The following is a 24,162-nucleotide window of genomic DNA, read 5'->3' as shown; positions in this document are numbered from 1 at the left end:
TGTCACAGCCACTGTCTTGGCTGATGCACAGACAGGATCTCTACAGCGCAAAGCAGCGATGGGCAAGGATAGTGAGTGGGCTGCAAGAGAGCCCCTCCTTCCTCTCAGGGGGCCGGAGCAGTTTATGGCCCCCTAGGGTACCTCCGGCAGCCTTGCGGAGACCCCACCTGCCCCTCTCCCCACGCACCTCTGACGTACCGAGGCACCGGAGCCCCGCACTTCCTGCTGCTCCCCCTCCCTCCCAGAGCTGGAATGCTGCCAACAGCTGATGCGCCGTGTTCCAGCCCATGGAGGGGGGCGTGGGAGGGGGTACGGAGCACAAATCAGGCGATTCGTGGTGCTCCTAAAAGTGCTGGGAGGGGGGGAAGGAGTAGGACGTGTGGGGCTCCGGTGCCCCAGTGCGTGAGAGGCGCATGCGTTGAGGAGGAAGGAGACATGGGGAGCCTCAGGTCGCAGGTTGCCCACCACTGGAGAAGGCTGGAGCGCTCTGTGGCCTCCTGCCCACGGGCCCATTGGGGGACCTGTAAGACCCTCCCACTGGTGGCAACACAAGCACCTTCCTGGGCCACTGAAGGACTCCGGTTGTGTTTGCTCCTGTCAAGGTATCAATGAATGTTCCCAAGTCCCCGAGCCCTGCGGCCCGAATGCCTTATGCATTGACGCTGCAAGAGGTTTTACTTGCATGTGTGAATCTGGCTACAGATCTTCCAAAGGAGACTCCTGGCTGCCCGGCAGCGTCGCCCCTCTGGACTGCTCAGGTGAGAGCCAGTGGGAAGCCGAAGGCGTTCTCCCCGCAGGTCTCTCCTGCCCGCAGACAGTCATGGAGGGACTCCTGGTGCACACCAGCCCCTCGGCCCGGCTCCGTGTCTGGTGCCCTCCTGGGTCTGGTGAGAGCCAGCACCCCTGGGACCACGGCCGTCTCCGCGCAGCCTTTGCTCTCAGGGATGCCCATGGCCGGGCACCAAAGCCCTTTGCTGCTCATTGCCCCGTGCCCAACACACGCCAGATCCTCACCCAGAAGGGTGCAGAGTCACTTGGACCAGGACCCTGGGGCTGCTGCTCCGTTGTGTCCCCGGAAACAACAACGGTTTTCCGTCAGCCGGTCTGAGTCCGGGGCTTTGCCCTGCTCTGACACACCGGGCTGGGGCTGGCGCAGGGGTGGGTGGCAGCGGGGTGGGGGCTGTAAGGAATTAACTAAAGCTTGTGACGGACACGGGAGATCCGGGGGACAGGGTGCACTAGACACACCAATGGGGCCGTCTGGATGGAGACCCAGGCAGAGACGTGCTGAGGGACAGCTGAGCAGCCTCCGCTCCCATCGGTGCCCTGCCTCTGAGCACGTGGCCCTGCAGTAATGGGCAAGGAGATGTGGGGAGAGAAAATTGTCTCCATGTCACTATCTCCATCTTGTCCAGGGGCCTGGCGAGTCCTTTGCCCCCTTTACTCCACGTCTGGCACAATAGGCCTCTGATCCTGGTTTGTCCCTGTAAGTGTCACTGTGATTAATGATCGATTCCCTGTGCTTCTGTTTAGATATTGATGAATGTTCTCAGGTCCCTTCGGTCTGTGGCCTTCGCAGCTTCTGCATCAATACCCGTGGGGGTTACAGCTGCCGGTGCCATCTTGGCTATTCTTCCCCCGGGGGGAACTCCTGGAAACCTGGCGACAGCCACAGCTTGAACTGCACAGGTACCGGACGCGACACGCTGCCCTCCCTGGCAAAGCCACGGAATAGACATCAGGCCCTGACGGTCTCAAAGGCTGGGATGTGGGTGGTGCTCACAGGGCTCCGTGCTTGAGAAGTTTAGTCTAAAGTGTGCGGAGCTAGGCCCTGGCATGTTTGTGATCATTACGTAACATAAGAACAAAAAAACGGCCCTACTGGGTCAGACCAAAGGTCCATCTAGCCCAGTATCCTGTCTGCTGACAGTGGCCAGCACCAGGTGCCCCAGAGGGGGTGGACCGAAAACAATGATCAAGCGATTTGTCACCTGCCATCCCTCTCCAGCATCTGACAAACAGAGGCCAGGGACACCATTCCTATCCCCTGACTAATAGCCTTTTATGGACCTAACCTCCATGAAATTATCTAGCTTCTCTTTAAACTCTGTTATAGTCCTAGCCTTCACAGCCTGCTCTGGCAAGGAGTTCCACAGGTTGACTACACGCTGTGTGAAGAAGAACTTTCTTTGATTAGTTTTAAACCTGCTACCCATTAATTTCATTTGGTGTCCTCTAGTTCTTCTATTTAGGGAACTAATAAATAACTTTTCTTTATCCGCCCTCTCCACACCACTCATGATTTTATACACCTCTCTCATATCCCTCCTCAGTCTCCTCTTTTCTAAACTGAAAAGTCCCAGTTGCTTTAACCTCTCCTCATATGGGACCCGTTCCAAACCCCTGATCATTTTAGTTGCCCTTTTATGAACCCTTTCCAAGGCCAAGATATCTTTTTTGAGGTTACCCCTCTCCAATCGGAAAATTTACCATTTATTCCTACCCTTTGTTTCCTGTCTTTTAACCGGTTCTCAGTCCAAGAAAGGACCTTCCCTCTTATCCCATGGCAATGTCATTTACACAAGAGCCTTTGGTGTATAAGCATACTATATCTACTGGATCCCCCTTGTCTGCATGTTTGTTAACTCCTTCAAAGAACTCTAATGGATTAGTAAGACAGGATTTCCCTTTACTGAAACCATGTTGACTTTTGTCCAACAAATTATGTTCTTCTACATGCTTCACAATTTTATTCTTTACTATTGTGTTGACTAATTTGCCTGGTACTGAAGTTAGACTTATCAGTCTGTAATTTCCAGGATCACCTCTAGAGCCCTTTTGAAATATTGGTGTCACGTTGTCTGCCTTCCAGTCATTAGGTACAGAAGCCGATTTAAAGGATAGGTTACAAACCACAGATAATAGTTCAGAAATTTCGCATTTGAGTTCTTTTAGAACCCTTGGATCAATGCCATCCGGTCCCGGAGATTTCTTAACATTAAGTTTTTTTTTATTTGTCCAAAACCCCCTCTAATGACACTTCAATCCGGGACAGTTCCTCAGATTCATCACCCACAAAGTACGATGCAGATTTGGGAATCTCCCTAACGTCCTTTGAAGCAAAGAAATCATGTAGTTTCTCCGCAATGGCTTTATCGTCCTTGATTGCTCCTTTTATATCTCGATCGTGTAGGGGACCCGCAGGTTTTTTACCAGGATTCCTGCTTCTAATGTACTTAAAAAACATTTTGTTATTTCTTTTTGAGTTTTTGGCTAGCTGTTCCTCAAAATCTTTTTTTGATTTTCTTATTACATTTTTACACTTGATTTGACAGTGTTTATGTTCCTTTCTATTTATCTCACTAGGGTTGACTTCCACTTCTTAAAAGATGCTGTTTTGTCCCTCACTGCTTCTTTTACATGGTGGTTAAGCCACAGTGATTCTTTTTTAGTATATATAATCATTATATAGTATAAGCAGGGCTTGACAATTAATGTCAACTACTCCCCTGTGGTGAAGAGCGTGGCTGGTGAGCCTGAGTATAAGTGTCTGTGCCGGCAGAGCCTTTGCTTCCTCTTTGGGGGTATGTCTACACTAGAAAGTTAGTTCGAACTAACGGACGTTAGTTCGAACTAACTTTCCTATGCGCTACACTAGCGCTCCGCTAGTTCGAATTTGAATCGAACTAGCGGAGCGCTTAGTTCGAACTAGGAAAACCTCATTTTACGAGGACTAACGCCTAGTTCGAACTAGCTAGTTCGAACTAAGGGCTGTGTAGCCCTTTAGTTCGAACTAGTGGGAGGCTAGCCCTCCCCAGGTTTCCCTGGTGGCCACTCTGGCCAACACCAGGGAAACTCTATGCCCCCCTCCCGGCCCCGGACCCCTTAAAGGGGCACGGGCTGGCTACGGTGCCCGTGCCAGGTGCAAGCCTGCCAGCACCCAGCTAGCAGACCCTGCACCTGGCACGGCACAGAGCCACCCACCCGATGCCTCCCAGCCCACCCCCTCTTGCCGGGACCAGGCTGGCGGCTCCCGGGAGCTTGCCCTGGACCGCAAGAGGCGGGCACCTTCCTGGGCTAGTGCGGACATCGTGGACCTCGTCCACGATCTCCGCACTAGGCACAGGAAAGTGGCCGTCTAGGGCAGGAGAGCTGCCAGCCTGGCCACCCAGGAGCAGGTGTGCATGAAAATCAAGGGGGTCCACTGAGACCCCCGACCCTGAGCCCTGAGCTTACAATGGCCGTCCTGGGTCAGACCAAAGGTCCATCTAGCCCAGTAGCCTGTCTGCCAACAGCGGCCAACCCTAGGGACCCTGGAGGGGATGGACCGAAGACAATGACCAAGCCATTTGTCTCGTGCCATCCCTCTCCAGCCTTCCACAAACTTTGGGCAGGGACACCACTCCTACCCTCTGGCTAATAGCACTCCATGGACCCAACCTCCATCACTTGATCTCACTTCCCTTTCAACTCTGTTCTAGTTCTAGCCTTCACAGCCTCCTGCAGCAAGGAGTTCCACAGGTTAACTATTTGCTTTGTGAAGAACAACTTTCTCTTACTAGTTTGAAGCCTGCTACCCATTCCTTTCCTTTGGTGTCCTCTAGTCCTTCTTTATGGGAACTCCTGAAGAACTTTTCTGAATGCACCCTCTCCACCCAACCCCTGCTTTTAGAGCCCTCTATCCTGTCCCCCCTCCGTCTCCTCTTTTCTAAGCTGAACAGTCCCAGTCTCTGTAGCCTCTCTTCATCTGGGACCTGTTCCCAACCCCTGATCATGTTAGTTGCCCTCCCCTCTCCCAGCCTTTCTCTTCCCCTCTCCCACCTCCTTTTCCCAGTCTCCCCCAGTTTTTTTCAATAAAGACAGAGTCAATGTTGGAAGAAACGTTATCTTTATTTTGTACATCAATAAGAAGGGGGGCTAGGGAAGGGCAAGTGGAAGAAGGTGAGGGAGGAATGGGGTACGAGCCCCCGATGGGGAGGACTGGGCTGGCTCTGCGGGCTTCTGGGGGTGGAAGCTCTCCTGCAGCCCCCCAATTACTCCCTCTCCGCAGATGGCAGCCTGCGGCAAGTGCAGCCGGGCTGATGGCCGAGTGGTGTGATGTGCCCAGTGTGGGCACTCAGGGCACTCCAAGCCAGAACTTCTTTGCAAGCGGGGCACCCCTTAGAACTGTGTGTCCGGGGTGGGGGTCGGGACCCTTTAAGCGCAGCCCTCGGCTAGCCTGAGACAGTATCTCCATGCTCTAAGTCCTCCTTTTATGCCCTGCCGGCACTGCTTCCGGCCATCATTAAGCCCTGTTCAGAGTCCACTCAATGTGGACTTACTAGTTCGAACTAGCAAAACGCTAGTTCGAACTAGTTTTTAGTTCTAGATGCGTTAGTTCGAACTAGCTTAGTTCGAATTAACTAATTCGAACTAAGTTAGTTCGAACTAGCGCTGTAGTGTAGACGTACCCTGAGAGATGTCCTCGTGGTTGTTCCACATTAGGTCAGTGCTCCACCGCTGAGCCATTGATCGGAGATTTTAGAGCAATGTCCCTGCGGCCGCGCATGCGCATGTCTGCAATCACATGCTCCTCGGTGGCAGGCATCATGCACGCACGAGCCTCGCCCCCTCCCAAATTCCTTCTTTATTGCCTCTGGCTGGAGATTGAGCTCAGCCGTGCTCCCTAACTCATTCGCATTTTTACATTTGATCCCTTTTTAAAACCAACCTTTTTCTCACGAATGCGTCAGTTGTTGGTAGTTTAGACTAAAGTTTTTTTTAAAAAAAAACTAGAATAGAATAGAAAAGTGTCAAATTTAAGCATGAATGACAGTGCTGAAGCATGATGCCTCCCCGCCATCCTCCCACCAAGAGCTGTTTCTGTTGTGCAGCACTGGGCCCACCTGCATTCACCAGAGTGTCCTAAGTTCACCCTCAATACCCACACCCCAGGGGGCCACCGCTGCTCCTACAAGTCCAGCTTCTCTGGTTAAGACAGCTGAGGGCTGCTCTGGGGAACTGGATTGTCTCCCTGCCTCTGCCACAGATTTTTGGTCTGATGCTGGGCAAGTCACTTATCCCACTTTTCAAGGGGCTCATTTTCTGGGTCTACTTTGCAGAGGTGCTGAATGCAAGGTCAGCGGGAGCGGTGCTTGGCTGCAGAAAGAGAAAGTCTCTGACAAAGCAGGTCCTGGGGGTCTCCAATGGAAATGCGGTACCCAAATTACAGCTTTGGACTCCGTGCCTCAGTTCCCCATCTGCAAAATGGGCAGAACAGATTCTGTCCACCCAGTGTCATCGGAGCCAGTTCACAGGATCAGCACCCACCCACTGTACCTACCATCCTCACTTCTTGCTTTTCCTTTTCTGCCACGGGGGGGCCTGCAGAGCTTTTCTCATACCCATGCGCCACTGCTGCACTTTCCAACAAGGGTTAAAGTCTGTGCCCCAACCCTCTACCCTTCCTTGATGAATGGCAGCGGGGAGCGGAGGGAGAATGGAGTGAGCAGGGGCAGGGCAGTTGGGAGAAGAGGCATGAAGGAGGCGGGGCCAGGGTATTTGGGTTTGCGGTAGATCTCGGATTGCACAGAAATTCAGAAAGTGACCTTGTGCGTAAAAAGGTTGCTATGCCTGGATTAGACTGGGATATAAAAACAGCAGGAACATCGGACGGGACCTTCCGAAGCGTCTAGCGCCAGCCCCTGATGAAAGCAGGTTTTGGGGCATGCGGGTCGCTGGTCTGACCCAGTCTGGCCATCCCTGTGTTCCTAAATGAGAGACGTTTTCAGACCTGAATGGTAAATGTCCCATTCATGATTTTGATGCACTAACCCATGACCCAGGGGGGTTATTAGCTGGCTCCAAATGTCACAGCCTCTGTCTTGGCTGATGCACAGACAGGATCTCTACAGCGCAAAGCAGCGATGGGCAAGGATAGTGAGGGGGCTGCAAGAGAGCCCCTCCTTCCTCTCAGGGGGCCGGAGCAGTTTATGGCCCCCTAGGGTTCCTCCGGCAGCCTTGCGGAGACCCCACCTGCCCCTCTCCCCACGCACCTCTGACGTACCGAGGCACCGGAGCCCCGCACTTCCTGCTGCTCCCTCTCCCTCCCAGGGCTGGAATGCTGCCAACAGCTGATGCGCCGTGTTCCAGCCCATGGAGGGGGGCGTGGGAGGGGGTACGGAGCACAAATCAGGTGATTCGTGGTGCTCCTAAAAGTGCTGGGAGGGGGGGAAGGAGTAGGACGTGTGGGGCTCCGGTGCCCCAGCGCGTGAGAGGCGCGTGCGTTGAGGAGGAAGGAGACATGGGGACCCTCAGGTCGCAGGTTGCCCACCACTGGGGAAGGCAGGAGCACTCTGTGTCCTCCTGCCCACGGGCCCATTGGGGGACCTGTAAGACCCTCCCACTGGGGGCAACACAAGCACCTTCCCGGGCCACTGAATGACTACGGTTGTGTTTGCTCCTGTCCAGGTATCAACGAATGTTCCCAAGTCCCCCAGCCCTGTGGCCCGAATGCCTTATGCATTGACACTGCAAGAGGTTTTACTTGCATGTGTGAACCTGGCTACAGATCTTCCAAAGGAGACTCCTGGCTGCCCGGCAGCGTCGCCCCTCTGGACTGCTCAGGTGAGAGCCAGTGGGAAGCTGAAGGTGTTCTCCCCGCAGGTCTCTCCTGCCCCCAGACAGTCATGGAGGGACTCCCGGCGCACACCAGCCCCTTGGCCCAGCTCTGTGTCCGGTGCCCTCCTGGGCCTGGTGAGAGCCAGCACCCCTGGGACCACGGCCGTCTCCGTGCAGCCTTTGCTCTCAGGGATGCCCATGGCCGGGCCCCAAAGCCCTTTGTGGCTCATTGCCCCGTGCCCAACACACACCGGGATGGCTTGTGCAGGGCCGGATCCTCACCCAGCATGAAGGGTGAAGACTTGCTGGGGCCAGGGCCACGGTGCTGCCACTCCATCGACTCCCCTGAAACAGCAGCGATTTGCCATCAGCCGGGCTGGGACCGGGGCTTTGCCCTGCTCTGACACACCGGGCTGGGGCTGGCGCAGGGCTGGGAGCGTGGGGTTGTAAGGAATGAACTAAAGCTTGTGATGGACACGGGAAATCCCGGTGACAGGACGCACCAGTCGGGCCGTGTGCATGGAGATCTATGGGGGAGACATGGTGAGGGACAGCTAAGAAGCCTCCACTTCATTGGTTACAGGGGAGGGGCGGGTCCTCTGCCTCTCAGCACGTGGCCCTGCAATAACGGGCAAGGAGATCTGGGGAGAGAAAATTGTCTCCATGTCACAGTGGGGGAAACTGAGGCATCAGGTGGGGAAAAGACTTGACCAAAGTCGCACAGAATCTGTGCAAGAGCTAAGAGAGGAACCCAGGAGCCCCGACTCCCCCTTCTGCTTTATCTGCTAGACCTCACTCCCCTCCTGCAGCTCAGGATAGAACCCAGGAGTCCCGCCTGTGCACCATCCTGCTAGGACCAATCCAGCACCTTCCTACCCCACTGCCAGAAATAGATCCCAGGTGTCCGGACTCCCCTTCCCGCTCCCCAGGCTCCTCCCTGCTCCAGCTCCCAGCCCTCCCTCTCCTCACAGAGCTGAGAAGGGAACCCAGGTGTCCTGGCTCCCACCTCCCAGGCCACTAGCACGGCTGCCTCTGGGGGATGGGCAACATATTGCAAACCTGCAGGGAGCCATATTCCTGGCACGGTGCTTCCTCTGATGCCACCTACTGGCCCTGCTCCCCTCTATGCCATCCTCCCACGGAGAGAAGGCTCTGTTGTGCAGACCAGGGCCCATCTGTATTCAGTGATGTGACATTGGACACCACCTGCACCCACATCCCAGGGGGCCACTGCTGCCCCTGCTAACCTGGCTTTGCATCCAGTTCTGGGGAGCAGCATGTCACTGACCCAGCAGCGCAGTGCAATGGTGAGAGCCAGTTCAGGCACAAGGCAGAGTGACCGATGGAAATGGCCTCTAAGGCTGATGGACAGATTCCCACTGGATCCAATGGGGCTTGGGTCAGCGTGAGGAGCCCAGGGCAGTAGGACACTGGTGTCTTAGGGTCACACATGACCAACCTGGATTCTTCCCTGTCCAGATATTGACGAATGTTCCCGAGACCCATCGCCCTGCGGCCCCGACTCCATCTGCAACAACACACCGGGCAGTTACACCTGCAGGTGCCGAGCAGGCTACCTCCCGCCCAGCCAGCCTGGCGCCCCCTTCAGCTGCACAGGTAAGTGTCTTATACGGGGGATGTATGTGGGGCTCCGGGTATGAAAGGCTAATGCCTGCTGACCAGGTCACCCCACAATGGAGAGCTAGTTACGGAGCGGCTCTGCCAGCCCACCCGGGATTCGGACTCTCCAAAGCCCCAACAGCTGCAGAGATTTCATGGGGACGGTACCTGAGACTCTCCAAAGCTCCCACCCAGCTAGAATAGCTACAGGATCAGCTGCCAGGCAACTCCCTTCCTTCTGCCGTTTGCTCGCAAAACCCCACAGTCCCTTTGGCCCGGGAGACTCATATCCTCCGGTGGAGCCTCATTCTCTGCCTTAGAGTCAGAGCATGGTCTGGACTGGAGTCATTAGACTGAACTCCGTGGCCAGCGGTCGGCACAGTGGCCCTGTTCTGACATGTAACACGCTGTGGGTGGGAGTCGAAGCCGGGAACTTCGGGACCGGCCTTGTGACCGTCGCGACGTGGTTTACATGAAATTTTGGGGCTTTTTGCTTCAAAATGAGGCTTCATTGGGAGATTGAGCTAAAATCCAACCACCCAACCGAAAAGAAACAGGAAACCAAAACCTGCTGTTGGGGCGAAGGCTTGATCCCAGATGAACCGTTTGATGTGTTTGTTTCAGTGAGAAAAGTCCCAAAACATCCACCTTGGGGAGCTCAGGGACAATTGCCTCCTGGCTGTTTTTATCCTGGCTTGGTCCCTGCACTGAAAACATCCCTAATTTCCTCTGCTCTTCCCTCTTCACTGGAGTGTTGATGAGCCAAGACACCAAACCCTGTGTCCCACTGCCCCTGCTGCCTGAGCTAACGGGCGAGTGTGTTCCTGGGAGGCGCCATGAGACCAAAAACCTCTGTGCCAGGCCCAGGCCCCTGGGTCCAGCCCTAGGAAGGCGCGTGGGTGTGTTACTGGTGGATGTGACAGGGATCTGCAGTGCAACAGGGAGGTGCGAGTCCAGCCCAAACAGACACACACTCCCTAGCAGGGTGAAGAATTCACAGGTGCTAGGCAGCGGATGGGCCAATGCCCTAGAGCCACCCTGTCCCTGATCCCAGGTGTGCGCTGGGCAGAGCCTGAGCCGCACAGTGGCCGCACGGCTTTATAGCCCAGACAGAGCCAGTGAGCGTGTGTCTGCCCAGCTGGGGAATCGCAACTTAGCTGCAGTGCGGACAGGGTGCCAGGCTGGGGTAAGGCAGGTCCCATGCAGCGTTGCAGCCGGACAACCTCCCAGGACAAAACACTCACGGAAGAGACCCAGGTGCCTGTCCCCTACTTGCAATGACTGTTACCCAATCACAGAGCTGGAGAGAGACCAGCCATGCAGCCTAGTGGTTAGAGCTCTTTCCTGAGCGTTTGGGGACCCCACAGATCTACATGAGGCAGAGGAGGGATTTGACTCTATGTCTCTCTCTCAGGTATCGGTTATAAGAGCGCTCGGACGGGTCAGTGTGTTAGTCGGTGTAACTTTAAAAACAATATTGTTAGTCTCTAAGGTGCCACAGGACCACTTGTCAGTTATTAGAGGGACTGGGGGGAGCAGCACTATCCCCTCTCCTGCTGTCCTTGACAAAGGGTGAACTGACTCCTGGAGAAGGTGCCTGGCTGTGACTCCCAAGAGGAAATAGACGCCGCACTCCCACCCAGATCGGGGATCAGCAAACAGTCGGGTTTGCTTGGGCGGTAACCCCTAGGCCTGGAAGTCACTGGTTGCACAAGCAGCTTTTTAACCCTTTGCATCCCTGGATGGGAAAGCCCAGGAGATGCTAATTTCCCAGGCCACCGTATTTACTAATCTACACATTTGATTGAGGTTTTTTTTGTTCATTTCATTTCCTCCTAGAGGTCACTTCAAAGTGCCGGGCCCATTTCTTGGGAGAGAACGATCTGGTGAGGAAATCCCAGAACCAGAGTCTGGACACAGCTCACGGCTCATCCCCAGAGGATGTAGGTATCCTGGCAACATCACCAGGCCCCGCTGTTCTCGGGATGCTCACGGCAAAGGCAGCGCAGGGAACCCCGGCTGAAGTGACTCAGTGATTTTGGGGGTGCCAGGGAGGGGCGCTTGCCGCATCCCGGGCAAGTAACTTCTTAAAGGGACCTGGCATTAGGGCTGCCAAGATGGAGCTGTTTTGGAGCCCAGGTCAGTATTGCCTGTTGCCCCGTCCTTAACAGCAAAGCCAGGCGCACGTAGTATTTTTGGCACAGGGGACTGTCATCCCTGGGGCGACAGGCTGCCCTTCCTACCAGCAAACCAGCAGCAACGTGCAGGGCGCAGGAGAGTAGCAAGAACTGACAAATCTTAAGCAGGTGGAAAATCCCAGTGTAGGAAGCCATAGCTCCTCCCCGAGCCCCACGGTACCACCAACAGAACCGCTCCCCATCCTCCCAGGGCCGACTTATCCATTAGGCACAGGAGGCACAGTGCCTAGGGCCCACGATACTTTTAGGGGCCCACAAAAATGTTTGAATTTCTTTTAAAATCAGAAGGAAAAAAATGAACTTTTAGGGTCGGAGAAAATGTTTTAATTTTTTTCTCACATCAGAAAAAAATGAAACTTTTAGGGCCCACGAAAACCTATTAAATTTTGCCTAAAACAGAAAAAAAAATGTTGAAGTATTTAAAGTTTTATATCAAAAATAATTTTTAATATTTTTTTTTATGGAGGAATGGGCCCAGGAAGGCAAAAGTGCCTAGGGCCCACGGAAGTCATAATGCATCCTCCTTGTTCCTTTCTGCCACCCACAATCCTTTGCAGTAGTATTCTGACTTCAAGCAGGTGCTGCAAAGATACCTCCCCCCAAGATCAGGGTCCCCGTTGTGTCAGGTGCTGCATAGCCACACAGCAAGAGGCCGTCCATGTGCCCCAGACTTACTCTCTGGCTATGTCTACACTGGCAGCTTCTTGCGCAAGAACTCTTCCAGAAGAGAGCATCTACACTGGCATGTGCATTTGCGTGAGAGCATCCATGCCAGTGTAGACGCTCTCTTGCACAAGAAAGCTCCGATGGCCATTTTAACCATAGGGCTTTCTTGCACAAGAAATTCGTGTTCCTGTCTACACTGGCCTCTTGTGCAAGAAGAGTGGGAGCATCAGAGTTCTCGCGCAGGAAGTCCTGATTTCATACATTAGAACGTCAGTTTACTTGCACAAGAACACGCGGCCAGTGTAGACAGGCAGCAAGTTTTTGCGCAAGATCGCGCCAGTGTAGACACAGCCATCTGAGTGAGGAAGACAGGATTGGTCGCCCCACTGTACAGCTGGGGAAAGGAAGCCTTGCAAAATAAGGCAGCTTAGTGACTATGCTGCAGTTTGAACCCCCAGGTGCTAGGTCCCCTCCCGAAGCCTTAACCACAAGCCCAACCTTCCAGCTGTGACATTGACTTTGTGTTGTGCTGTGTGCTTCTCCCTTCTGCTCCGGCTCCCTCCTGCCACCCTGCACAGGCCGCCTACTGCACTTTACTGAAATCCACCTTCAGGACCTTGGGAGAGCCCTGCGAAGAGAAGAACTCAGCGGTGTGTCTGGAGGTAAGAGAGGAGGAGGTGTCTCTGGGTGTTTTATCACAGCTTTCAGGTGTAAGAAGGTATGAACAGCTATACTGGGTCAAACCAATGGTATCCCGTCTTCTGATTGGCCAATGGCAGGTGTCCCAGGGGAACAGATAATCATCGAGTGAATCCGCCCCTGTTACCCATTCCCAGTTGTTGACATACACAGGGTAGGGACATCATTCTTGCCCATCCTGGCTAATAGCCATTGATGGACCTATCCACCATGAATATATCTAGCTCTTTTTTTTTAACCCTGTTGTACTCTTGACCTTCACAACATCCTCTGGCAAGGAGTTCCACAGGTTGACTGTGTGTTGTGTGATGAAATACTTCCTTTTCTTTGTTTTAAACCTGCTACCTATTAATTTCATTGAAGATCCTTAGTTCTTGTGTTATGAAAAGGAGTAAATAACTTTTCCAAAGAGTAAATAACTTATTCGCTTTCTCCACACCAGCCATAATTTTATAGACCTCTATCCTATCCCCTCTTAGTCATTTCTTAAGTCCCAGTTTTATTAAGCTCTCCTCATATGGCAGCCATTCCATGCTCCTAATCAGTTTTGTGGCCCTTTTCTGAACCTTTCCCAAAGGGAAGATATCCAAGGAATAAATAACGTCTTTATTCACTTTTCCCCCACCAGTAAGGACTTTATAGCCCACTATCCTATCCCCCTAAGTTGTCTTTTTTTTCAAGCTGAAAAGTCCAATTTGTATTAATCTCTCCTAATATGGCAGCTGTTCCATACCCCTAATCCTCTGAATTTTTTCCAATGCCAAGAATCTTTTCTTGAGATGAGGTGACCACATCTGCACGTAGCATTCAAGATGTGGGGATCCCATTGAGTTACATAGAGGCGATCTGACATGTTCTGTTTTATTCTCTATCCCCCTCCTAACGATGCCCAACATCCTGTTTAAGTTTTTGACTGCTGCTGCAGACTGATCAGATGGTTTCTAAGAACTCCCCCCAACGACGCCAAAAATCTCTTTTTTTTTTCAGTCGTCACAGCTAATTCGGACCCGATCCTTGGGTGAGATTACAGCTAGAGTTAGACCCTGCTGAGTCACCCCGGCCACCGAATCCCACCTCATCGCTGCGTTCAACCCTAGGACTTGGCAGGCTAATAGCATAACCTGTGAGAATCTCAACAGTTACACGCACCCGCAATGGCAGCCGGCTTCCCAGGAGCAGGGCAGGAACCTGCGTGTAAACATGCACATCCAGGATAAGCCCAAACTTAGTGGATCACCGTTTGCACAGTTACACATTCACATCCCTATTCTGCATCCAACTCAGACCCCCGCACCTCCCCATAGACAAGTGCGGCCACTTACCAAAATCTTGGAGTGGCCTCCCCATCAAAAATCATCGCCCACCCCAGTGTAGTGAGATCTAACTGGTGCCACGAAAGCTCCTAGCAGGGACACCCGGCTTTAGAAGCATGAGCCGCTGGCGCCTGAGCCAAGGCTCACCGAAGTCGTTCAGAGCTGCCTGTTGGCCTTAGAGCAAACCCCGAGTCCTGTCGCTGGCTCAGATCTCGATGGACCAGCCACGAGAGGGGGGACGTTGCCAAGTGGCACAAACCAATGGTGGATACTCAGCTCGTGGAGGGCGAGGGGCAGGGCCCTATCAGCAGCTCGTAGGAGATTGGCTGACAGTTGTTGGGGTCACACAGCATAGCCAATAAGAGCTCTCTCTCTCTCGCTCGGCTTCCCGTAGAAAGCCGCTGGGGGATTTGCCTCCATCCTGAAGCAGACGTCCTCCTGGTCCAACCTGAGCACGGAGCAGCTCTCCATTTTGGCCACCATCATCCTGCACAATGTGGAGAGGATTGTGATGGACGTCGTCACCAACCCCACCGAGAACGGGAACCTGACCCTCCGCACGGAGCAGCTGGGTAGGAAGCCAGGCCTGGAGGGGGACAAGACAGGGCACCAGGGTAGGGAGAGGTGGCAACTGCAAATCACAAGCAGCATGACTCTGAAAAAGTAGGGGTGGAGCCTGTCTGGGGACCAATCAGCAGGTACCATATCCAGTCAGCGCATTTCTCCTTATTATGACCATTATGGTAGCACCTACAAACCTGCTGAGACCGGGGCCCAGTTGTGGGCAGCACTGCCCAGACACAGAGGGAGAGATGGTCTCTGCTGCAAATAGCTTACAGTGCAGACAGACAAAAAGGGAGGCTCATTATCTCTATTTGACAGAGGGGGAAACTGAGGCAGGGAGCTGCAATAACTGCCCTAGGTCACGCAGGGCATCTGTCATGGAGCTGGCAGCTCAGCTGGGATTTCCTGCATCCCCGGCAATTGCCTGAACCACAAGGCCGTACCCCTAGACCCCAGCTCTCGGGGCTCCAGCCAGCATGTGCAGAAGGCTGCAGTTCCCATTCTCAAGCCAGGCCCCATCCCCTGCCCCATCTATAGCTCCCCAATCCCCCCTTGTTCCTAATGCCCTTGGGGGGCATGGTCCGGGGACCCCAGGAAATTTTGTCCCTGTCTCTTTCCTGGTGGCACAAAACCTCTTCCCCTCTTAGCTGGATGGTTCCCTCTGTCTTCGCCATCCCCTGCTGCTCTGCTCATCCAACGGCCCCTGTCCAAGGAGCCATAGTGCTTATCAGACTGTGCTTTTCCCCCCTCTCCTTAGATGTCCAGACCAAAGTCATCAGGGACGGCTGCAGCAGGGAGGACTCTGTCGTCAGCCTGGGAGCCAAAGGGGAGATCATGGAGATTGGCTGCAAAACGGTTCAGGGATCAACGGCGAAAGGTACTTCGTCACCGCCAATAGGCATGGACTGATGTGTGACGGATACTTTTCAGCTGCCCAGTATGGTGTGGGAGTGGGGTAGGATCCCACCGAGGGGCAGTTTTACACAGTTAAAGTAAGGGAGATATGAAAGTCCCCGACGCTGGAGATTCCAGCTTAGATGGAGCACAGCTCTGTGCCGATATAGACAGAGGTGGGTAATTGAACTAGATGGACTGTTGATCTGATTTGGGATGGCAGAGGTGTGAGACACGGGGCTCACGGATCAGACCTCTGCGCTGTATTGACAATTGCTGGTTCTTAAGCCCTACGAATATAAATTCCTTCTGTCCTAGTCAAGCCTGCTAGAATAAAGGGAACTAGAAGAATAAAGAACAAGGGCTGGCAGGGACTGTTCCATCTCCACGGCTCTTCCAAGGAAAACTGAGTGCTAAGAAAGTGCAGTGCTTCAGGAAGTGGCTGATTTCTGCACAACGCTTAGATTGCATGTGGAAAAACTGGCTGCTCAAAATGCCCTCAGCCCGGACAATCATTCTGCTTTTGTCAGAAGAGCTAAAATATTTGGCCTGCTGCCTCATTCTCCCATTCCCCTCTATGGGCCTGACTCTCCGTCAGACTTCACCTCCCATGAGGCACTGTGGCTAGATGTTGCCCGTGGTGCATCATGGGAGATGCAGTCCAACCAGGGAGCCAGGCTCATAGAGGAGAAATGGGAGCACCTGAACCACAACTCCCATGAGGCATTGCGGTGGCATTTTCAAACCAAATGTTTGGTTTCATCTGTTCTGACCCAAACTCAAGATTTTCACCAGCCAGCTCTGTTGTTATCAGATGTTCAAGTACCTAAAAGGGCGTTACAAGGAGGATGGAGAAAAGTGTTCTCCTTAACCTCTGATGAGAGGAAAGAGGGAATGGGCTTAAATTGCAGCAAAGGAGGATTAGGTTGGACATTAAGAACAACTTTCTAGCTGTCAGGGTGGTTAAACACTGGAAAAAGTTGCCATGGGAGTTTGTGGAAGCTCCATCTCTGGAGTTGTTTAAGAGCAGGATAAATAAACACCTGTCAGGGATGGTTCAGAGCCGCGGGGTCCATCCAGTTCTGAACCACTAGCCACTATAGTGGGTAGTGCTATGGCAAACTAGTCATACTCAACCAGCCAAATAGCCATTTGTTAGACCCCACGGATCTAGACGGTGCTTGGTCCTGTCATGAGTGCAGGGGACTGGACTTGATCTCTCTCGAGGTCCCTTCCACGTCTAGTCTTCTAGGATTCTATGTTTTGAGAATTCATCCCTCAGGGACTGTCCAGAAACTGTCTCACAGTCTGGGGGGATTTCTAAGAGCCGTCCATCCCTTATAACACAGTAACATTATAACAAAGACACAAAGGCTACGTCTAGACTGGCATGATTTTCCGGAAATGCTTTTAACGGAAAAGTTTTCCGTTAAAAGCATTTTCGGAAAAATCGTGTCTAGATTGGCAGGATGCTTTTCCTCAAAAGCACTTTTAGCGGAAAACCGCCTCTAGATTGGCCACGGGCGCTTTTCCGCAAAAAAGCCCCCATCGCCATTTTCACGATCTGGGCTTTTTTGCGGAAAACAGTACTATGCTGTCTACACTGGCCCTTTTGCGCAAAAGTCTTTCGGAAAAAGACTTTTGGGGAGCAGCATAGTATTTCCGGAAAAGCACTGATGATTTTACATGATATCGTCAGTGTTTTTCCTGAAATTCAAGCGGCCAGTGTAGACAGCTGGTAAGTTTTTCCACAAAATCAGATGATGTTGCGGAAAAACTTGCTAGTCTAGACACAGCCAAAGTGAAGGCGTTCCTGAGGTGTGTGTAATTATAGACCCCCCCCCCCATCTTGTCGCCAGTGCCCTCTGGCTTGCTGTGCCATCATGTCACTGTCCTGAGCCTCATTGTAGCCGTTGGGGGATGTAAAGCAGAACATTACCCCACACCTGGAGCGGGTCTGGGGGGTTGCACAGTTCTTGGCGAGTCCCACAGTGGAACGTGGGGAAAGAAGCTGCCAACCCACCGGGTTTCTCCTTGGGGACACTTGCAGGTACGGCTGGAGTGGCGTTTGCCTCCTACGTGGGCATGGAAACCATCATGAACGGAAGTTTCTTCCAAGACCAGAAGGCCGCTTCTAGCCACGCCATCCGGATGATTTCCAGGGTGGTGAGTGCCTGGCTGACCAGCCAGACCAAGACCAACTTCACAGATCCAGTGAACTACACCTTCCAGCACATCATGGTGAGTCCCTCCACGAGCGGCCGCTGGGGTTGAGCCTGGATTTTCAGGAGCAGCCTGGCTCCTCTGGGGGGGAAGTGGCTCTGAATTAGCTCTCAGGTGGGAGGGATTCCTGTGTTCTCCCCCCAGCGCGATGCTGCCCTGGGGCAATGTGAACACAGGATCTCTGGAGCTGAAAATCCAACTCTCGGCTTCAGTCATTAACAGGCCACCTCCATTAACCAAGGCTCAGGAGCAGACTCGTAAATGTCCAATCCCTGGATTTGGGAAGCAGGAGAAGTGAGGAAAGAGGAACACAGGGCAGACAGTGTGTCCTAGTGGATAGAGCACTGGTGCAGGACTTGGCTTCTACTCCTGGTTCTGCTGGATGACTTTCATCTCCACACACACACACACCCCCACACACAACCTCGCTCCATGCCTCAGTTTCCCCACTTGTAAAATGAAGCTAATGATAGTGACCTTTGTAAAGCGCTTTGCTTGATGGCTGGAGAGCACTGCAGGGGTCAATACGAGGAGCAGGGAAAGGTCGCTTCAGCTGCACTGAGGCAGGCCCAGAGGGCTGGGAGCCCTTCCAAACCATCTTATAGGTGTCCTCTGGCCCACTGTTGGGGGGACGAGGGGGTGATAGAGAGCCCTGCTACACCTCTGCCCTCCTATTAGGGATTGGTGCTAATGCGCTTGCTGAAATCAGCGTGCCCCTTCCCCCACCCATGTGGCAGGCTTGGCCCATCGCATGAGACAGCCCTTGTCACCAAGAGCTTAGGTCATGACTAGACTCCTGAGATGCTGCAGCGTTTGATCTTCTGGCATTCGATTGAGTGGGTCTAGTAAAGACCCACTAAATTGAATGCTGAGGGCACACCCCTCCCCTGCTTAGCACTGGAACTTCTACTCCAAGGAGTAGGGGAAGTCGGGAGCATTTCTCCTGCTGTGAGGATGATGCCAAACTTCGTCTTAAGGCATGTCAACTCCAGCTATGTTTTGTACATACCTTAAGAGGCCCTTTGGCTGTAGTGGAGACCTGGCCTTAGACTCTCTAGACAAAGGGGAAACTGAGGCACAGAGCTGTTGAGTGACTCAGTCAAGGCCAGTGGCAGAGCTAGCACTAAAACTCAGCTCTCCTGAGTCCCAATCTAATACACTTGAACCTCTTTAATCCAGCAACCGTGGGAAACGGGGCATGCCGGCTTAAAGATTTTGCCAGACCAGGGTGTTCACTGTGGGGTCTGAGTGTGACAGGGATGGGGGTGGGGCGCTTACCTGGCAGCCATCTCCCAGAGACACGTGTGTTTCCATGCGCCACGGTGCCCCCAGGCACTGACCCCGCTGCTATGGGAGCGGTGGGGGAAAGCCCCAGGAGAAGCACGTCACTGCGGTGGTCTTCCCCAGCTGCGGGAGGGGAGCAGCAGCACACAGAGCAGCTTCCTGCTCCACAGCATGGGTGTTCCCGAAATGGGGGCACCCGGAGGAGGAGGCTCATGTGTACCCTGTCCCCGGCCTCTGCCCATCTGCCTCTCACGGCACTGGGGACCCTGACCCACACTCCCGGCGCCGTGTTTTTTCCATCCTGCGTTATTCCTTCCACTTTTGACCTATATCTATATCTATATTTTGCAGCCACACAACCCCTCCGAGAAGCCCATCTGTGTCTCCTGGGAAACCACAGCCCAGAGTGGCAGCTGGTCTCCGGCAGGGTGCAGGGTCCTGCGCTCCAACGCCACTCACACCACGTGCAGCTGCGACCACGTCTCCAGCCTGGCCGTCCTCATGGCATGGGGGGAGTAAGAGTAACAGGGTAACTCTGCAGTGAGGATGCCCGGCTCCCCCCAGGGCTTACAACACGAGGCTGCGGGCTTTGCTGGGCGGAGCCGGGCATCTTCTCGGCAGAGTTCGAAGGAGGCCAACGAGGTACCCGAGTGGATACAAATCAACGATTTAAAATAAAAATTAAAAATCAGATTTTATAACTTTTTTAAAAATCAGCAAGAAAATACTAACTTTTGCGTTAAAAAAGAACAGTTCCATGAAATCTGGCCACAAACATGCTACACCTACTTACAGTCTCATAAAATCGATTTAGTGGCTCGAGTCTGTCCAGCCAAACAACCAGCTCTGGCGTCTCAAAAATTCTGGGATTTCAGTTTCTGTTTCTCAGCAGGCTAAAGTAACATGGAAAGACACCCAGAGACCGGAAAGGACCGGGTTTGTTCTGTGTGTATGGCAGGGCTGGCCATACCACGAGGCGAACTGAGGCAGCCGCTTCAGGTGCCAGACTGTGGGAGGGCACCAATAGGACCCAGAGGGTAGAAAATTGTGTCTGCTCCTGGGGCACATGTAGGTAACAGAGCAGTTCCATGAGAGGAGTAGAACAGGAAGAAGGCAGAATTGAGACCTTTCAAAGTTTTGGCCCAAGCTAGGGGCGTCATTTGAGTTCCCCGCCTCAGATGCCAAAATGTTGTGGGCCAGCCCTGGCGTTTGGGGTGGGGAACCTGGGCCAAGCGTGGCAGAATTGGCTCAAACAGTGTCTAATGACAGCGAGATGATATATAGGAAAGGACGGAGCCAGAGTAGAAAGGAGCAGTGGAGTGAGCTGGAAAGGAAAAGGGAAGAGATTATTCAGCACACAGATTCCTAGATTCCTTACACTTTTGCCACAGAGAAATTGTCCTGGCTTCTGGGTGTAAACGGGGGCCCTATCTGGGAATATTTTGAAGAACGTTGTTCCCTGGGTGAAAAAGAAAAACATGTCAAGTGTCAGCAGAGCAAGAAGAAAATTCAGGGCCTAGCTGCTAGAATGAAACATCAGAAGGAAAACGGCTTATTGGGAGAAAATGATGTGGATGAAGACGTGCGAATGTCTGAAGAACCATGTGGCTCAACTTTGCACGGCCTCGTGCTTCCAGCCTCTCTCTCGGCCTTTTAGCAGCAGTGTGATGTGTCAAATTAATTCCCAAGCTGGTTGCTATGTTGGAGGCTGCTAGGAAAATTGTTGAGCTTAGCTAATCCTTATGGCTTGTTTAATTAATTAACTAGGTTAGACGCTTATCGCCCAAGTATAGCGCACGGCACTGTTTCCCAAACGGTGTTCCACAGCACTCCAGGCTTCCGCAAAGTGAAAATATGGGGTTCTGCAAGAAAATTCCATTACAATAACATTTTGGCTATGTCCAGACTGCATCCCTTTTCCGTAAAAGGGATGCAAATTAGACGTATCGCAATTGCAAATGAAGCGGGGATTTAAATCTCCCCCGCTTCATTAGCATAAAAATGGCTGCCGCTTTTTTTCAGCACGGCGCTTTGCCGGAAAAAAGCGCCAGTCTAGACGCGGATCTTTCGGAAAATAAAGCCTTTTCCGAAAGATCCGTTATCCCTTGTTTTAAGAAGGATAAGAGATCTTTCGGAAAAGGCTTTATTTTCTGAAAGATCCGCGTCTAGACTGGCGCTTTTTTCTGGCAAAGCTCCTTGCCGAAAAAAAGCGGCAGCCATTTTTATGCTAATGAAGTGGGGGAGATTTAAATCCCCGCTTCACTTGCAATTGCGATACATCTAATTTGCATCCCTTTTATGGAAAAGGGATACAATCTAGACATAGCCTTTATGATTTAAAAATAATAATTAATATTGAAGCATTTATGAATTTTATTGAAAACAGTTTTCATTTGTGTTTGCCACGATAAGTGTCCCTGTGTAATGCCAGCTTAGCCAGAGAGTGGGGACAGTCAGTCAGTGGTGCGAGCGCCTGTTATATGTCACCGTAAATCCCCGTACTCACTGTCAGGGAGCGTGGTTCACGTGGGTGACTGAATATGAATATACTAGCGCCGCATCGGACAAAGTTGAAGCTTCAACTGTCAAACCAGTTGCTTGTATGGGAGTGCGCAGGCCTGTTATATACCACCAGTACTTTATACACCAGTTTCCAGTATTAAACCAAATATAAAAAGAATTTGCCAAGAGAAGAAGAAAAACCACTCTTCGCATTGAAAACTGCCAATATAATGCATATTTGTTTTTGAGTTTTATTTTTGGCACGCATTAAATGTGATTTTTGTTTTTAAATATGTGCAATTAAACTAAATGTTGATCTCATGACCTTGCTGAGCATTTGTTTATTATTATCCTTACTTATTTGTGGTCTACTTTTTCAGCTCCATATATAAGACTGTTATTAGGGGTTCTGCAAAATTCTTTCGAGTTTAAAAGGGTTCTGTGGCCAAATAAAATTGGGAAACACTGGCGTTCAGAAAGCTGCAGTAAGAGAAATCTGGAGTTGCCGTTTGCCACTGTGTGTCATTTTTTCAATTTATATTTCATTAAATATAGACATTTCAGGATACTGCACATGGAAGCTATGTCTACACTGACTCTTTTTTGGGAAAGAATCAATGCAAATGAAGCACTCATTAGCATTGTCTCGTGCTTCATTTGCATAATCTCTTCCAATGCTTTTTGAGCATGAGGTCTTTGCGCAAAAACAAACGGTGTAGATGGATCCGTTTTGTGCAAAAAAAAACCCTTTTGCGGAAGATCCTTATGCCTCAAAATATAAGGATCTTCCGCAAAAGGTTTTTTTTGTGCAAAAAGGATCCGTCTACACTGCTAGGTTTTGTGCAAAAACCTCTTGTACAAAAAGCATCAGAAGAGATTATGCAAATGAAGCATGAGAAAATGCTAATGAGCACTTTATTTACATTGCCTCGTCCGCCAAAAAAAACCCCTAGTGTAGACATAGCCGGAGCATTCTGAGGATAGATCTGAGAGTTAATAAAATTTAAAAATTAATAAAAACAAGTTTAAGGGCAGCCTGACAGCCGGCAACTCAGGAGCCTGCTTCAATTGCAAGTCTGAAATATTTATGTAACATGTAAGATTTAGCTGACTAAAATGTAAATGCTATTGTGGTTGTGTGTAGGATTTAATCCTTGTCATTCCTAGCAAGCTGCTCCTGCATCTGCAGCTTGACACAGGCAATGAGTATCATGTGCTGTTTCCTAAATTAATAAAAAACAAGTCACCTAAAACAATTGCACAAAGGATTCCCTCTTGGAGCTTGTAAAATGCTGCACTGAGCTGTGAATGAACATGTTCTAGTGATCAGATCTGCGCCGTTGCTTGAAGACAGATGAGGGAGTATCAATGGGAAACTTGCGTTAAATCAATGATTTTTTTGTGTGATTTAAGGCAATGATTTAAATCTCCTTGATTTAAATCAACCCACCCTGGAGGTAGCTCTGGGGATGAGTATGGGGAGCCCCTCCGGACATGGAGGCAGCATCAGAGAAAGCACAAAGGGGCTGGTGTGAGAACACCCAGATGGGCAATGGAGATGGACATTCTGGGCTGCTCACAGGTGGCACCCCATGGCATGGTACCCAGGGCTGAACACACAGCAGCGTAGGGTGCCACTGGGTCGGGGGCTCGGCAAGCTGGGCTGGAGGTGTCATGGGGCCCGGGGGGTTGGAGGGATTGGCTGGAGGTGCCCTGGGGTCGGGGAGGGTGGTGGTGGTGGGAGAGATTGGCTGGAGATGCTGTGGGGTCAGAGGGGGAGTGGGAGGGATTGACTGGAGGTGCCATGGACTGGGGGGGGGGCAGGAATTGGCTGGAGGTGCCATGGGCTCTGGGGGGGGGAGTGAGGGATCAGCTAGGGGGTATTGGGGGGGCAGGGATCTGCTGACGGTGCCATGGGGTCGGTGGTGGGAGGGATCCGTTGTGGGTGCTGTGAGGTTGGGGGGTGGAGGTGGGAGTGATCAGCTGGGGGTGCTGTGGGGTTGGGGGGGGATCGGCTGGGGGTGCTGTGAACTCATACACAACCTGACCCAGCAGCACAGAAACTTGCAGTGACAGACACTACAACTCACACCACCTGATTTACCATCTCACATGCACATTCAGATCATACCCAGACTACACAACCAGACCCAGCAACACAAACTCAGTCGCTGACCCTCCGGCTCACACCCAGCTCACACCCGCGGGCTCACTAGCACAGTGACGTCGACACACTCCAGCTCTCACCCAGCTCACACTCGCATGCTCACTAGCACAGTGACACTGACACACTCCTGCCCACACCCAGCTCACACTCGCAGGCTCACTAGCACAGTCACACTGACACACCCCGGCTCACACCCAGCTCACACCCGCGGGCTCACTAGCACAGCGATACCGACACGCCCTGGCTCACACCCGCGGGCTCACTAGCACAGCGATACCGACACGCCCCGGCTCACACCCGCGGGCTCACTAGCACAGCGATACCGACACGCCCCGGCTCACACCCGCGGGCTCACTAGCACAGCGATACCGACACGCCCCGGCTCACACCCGCGGGCTCACTAGCACAGCGACACCGACACGCCCCGGCTCAC

At 52.3% G+C, this 24,162-nt stretch overlaps 1 protein-coding gene across 8 annotated transcripts in view; it reads left to right on the top strand.

Moving 5' to 3' along the window:
* The window catches only part of LOC102458375 (adhesion G protein-coupled receptor E1), a 42,863-nt gene extending 21,839 nt beyond the window's left edge, over positions 1-21,024 (top strand). For 3 of the 8 annotated variants that reach the window (XM_089774833.1, XM_089774831.1, XM_089774836.1), the window contains 10 exons: positions 603-758; positions 1,534-1,689; positions 7,450-7,605; positions 9,079-9,216; positions 11,059-11,162; positions 12,662-12,745; positions 14,490-14,667; positions 15,417-15,536; positions 17,604-17,794; positions 19,412-21,023. In XM_089774833.1, coding sequence (XP_089630959.1) covers positions 603-758; positions 1,534-1,689; positions 7,450-7,605; positions 9,079-9,216; positions 11,059-11,162; positions 12,662-12,745; positions 14,490-14,667; positions 15,417-15,536; positions 17,604-17,794; positions 19,412-19,579 — 1,451 coding nt within the window. In that variant the 3' untranslated portion in view covers positions 19,580-21,023. Of the gene's footprint in view, positions 1-602; positions 759-1,533; positions 1,690-7,449; positions 7,606-9,078; positions 9,217-11,058; positions 11,163-12,661; positions 12,746-14,489; positions 14,668-15,416; positions 15,537-17,603; positions 17,795-19,411 lie in introns of all 8 variants that reach the window. The other 5 variants (XM_089774834.1, XM_089774837.1, XM_089774838.1 and 2 more) reach the window with 4 other exon arrangements.
* Positions 21,025-24,162: the final 3,138 nt, after the last annotated feature.

The sequence above is a fragment of the Pelodiscus sinensis genome, chromosome 31 (genome assembly GCF_052426305.1).
Source record: "Pelodiscus sinensis isolate ZL-2025 chromosome 31, ASM5242630v1, whole genome shotgun sequence".
Taxonomy (NCBI): Eukaryota; Metazoa; Chordata; order Testudines; family Trionychidae; genus Pelodiscus; species Pelodiscus sinensis.
The sequence above is the reverse complement of the archived record's forward strand: the minus strand, read 5'-3'. Positions and strand labels throughout refer to the sequence as shown.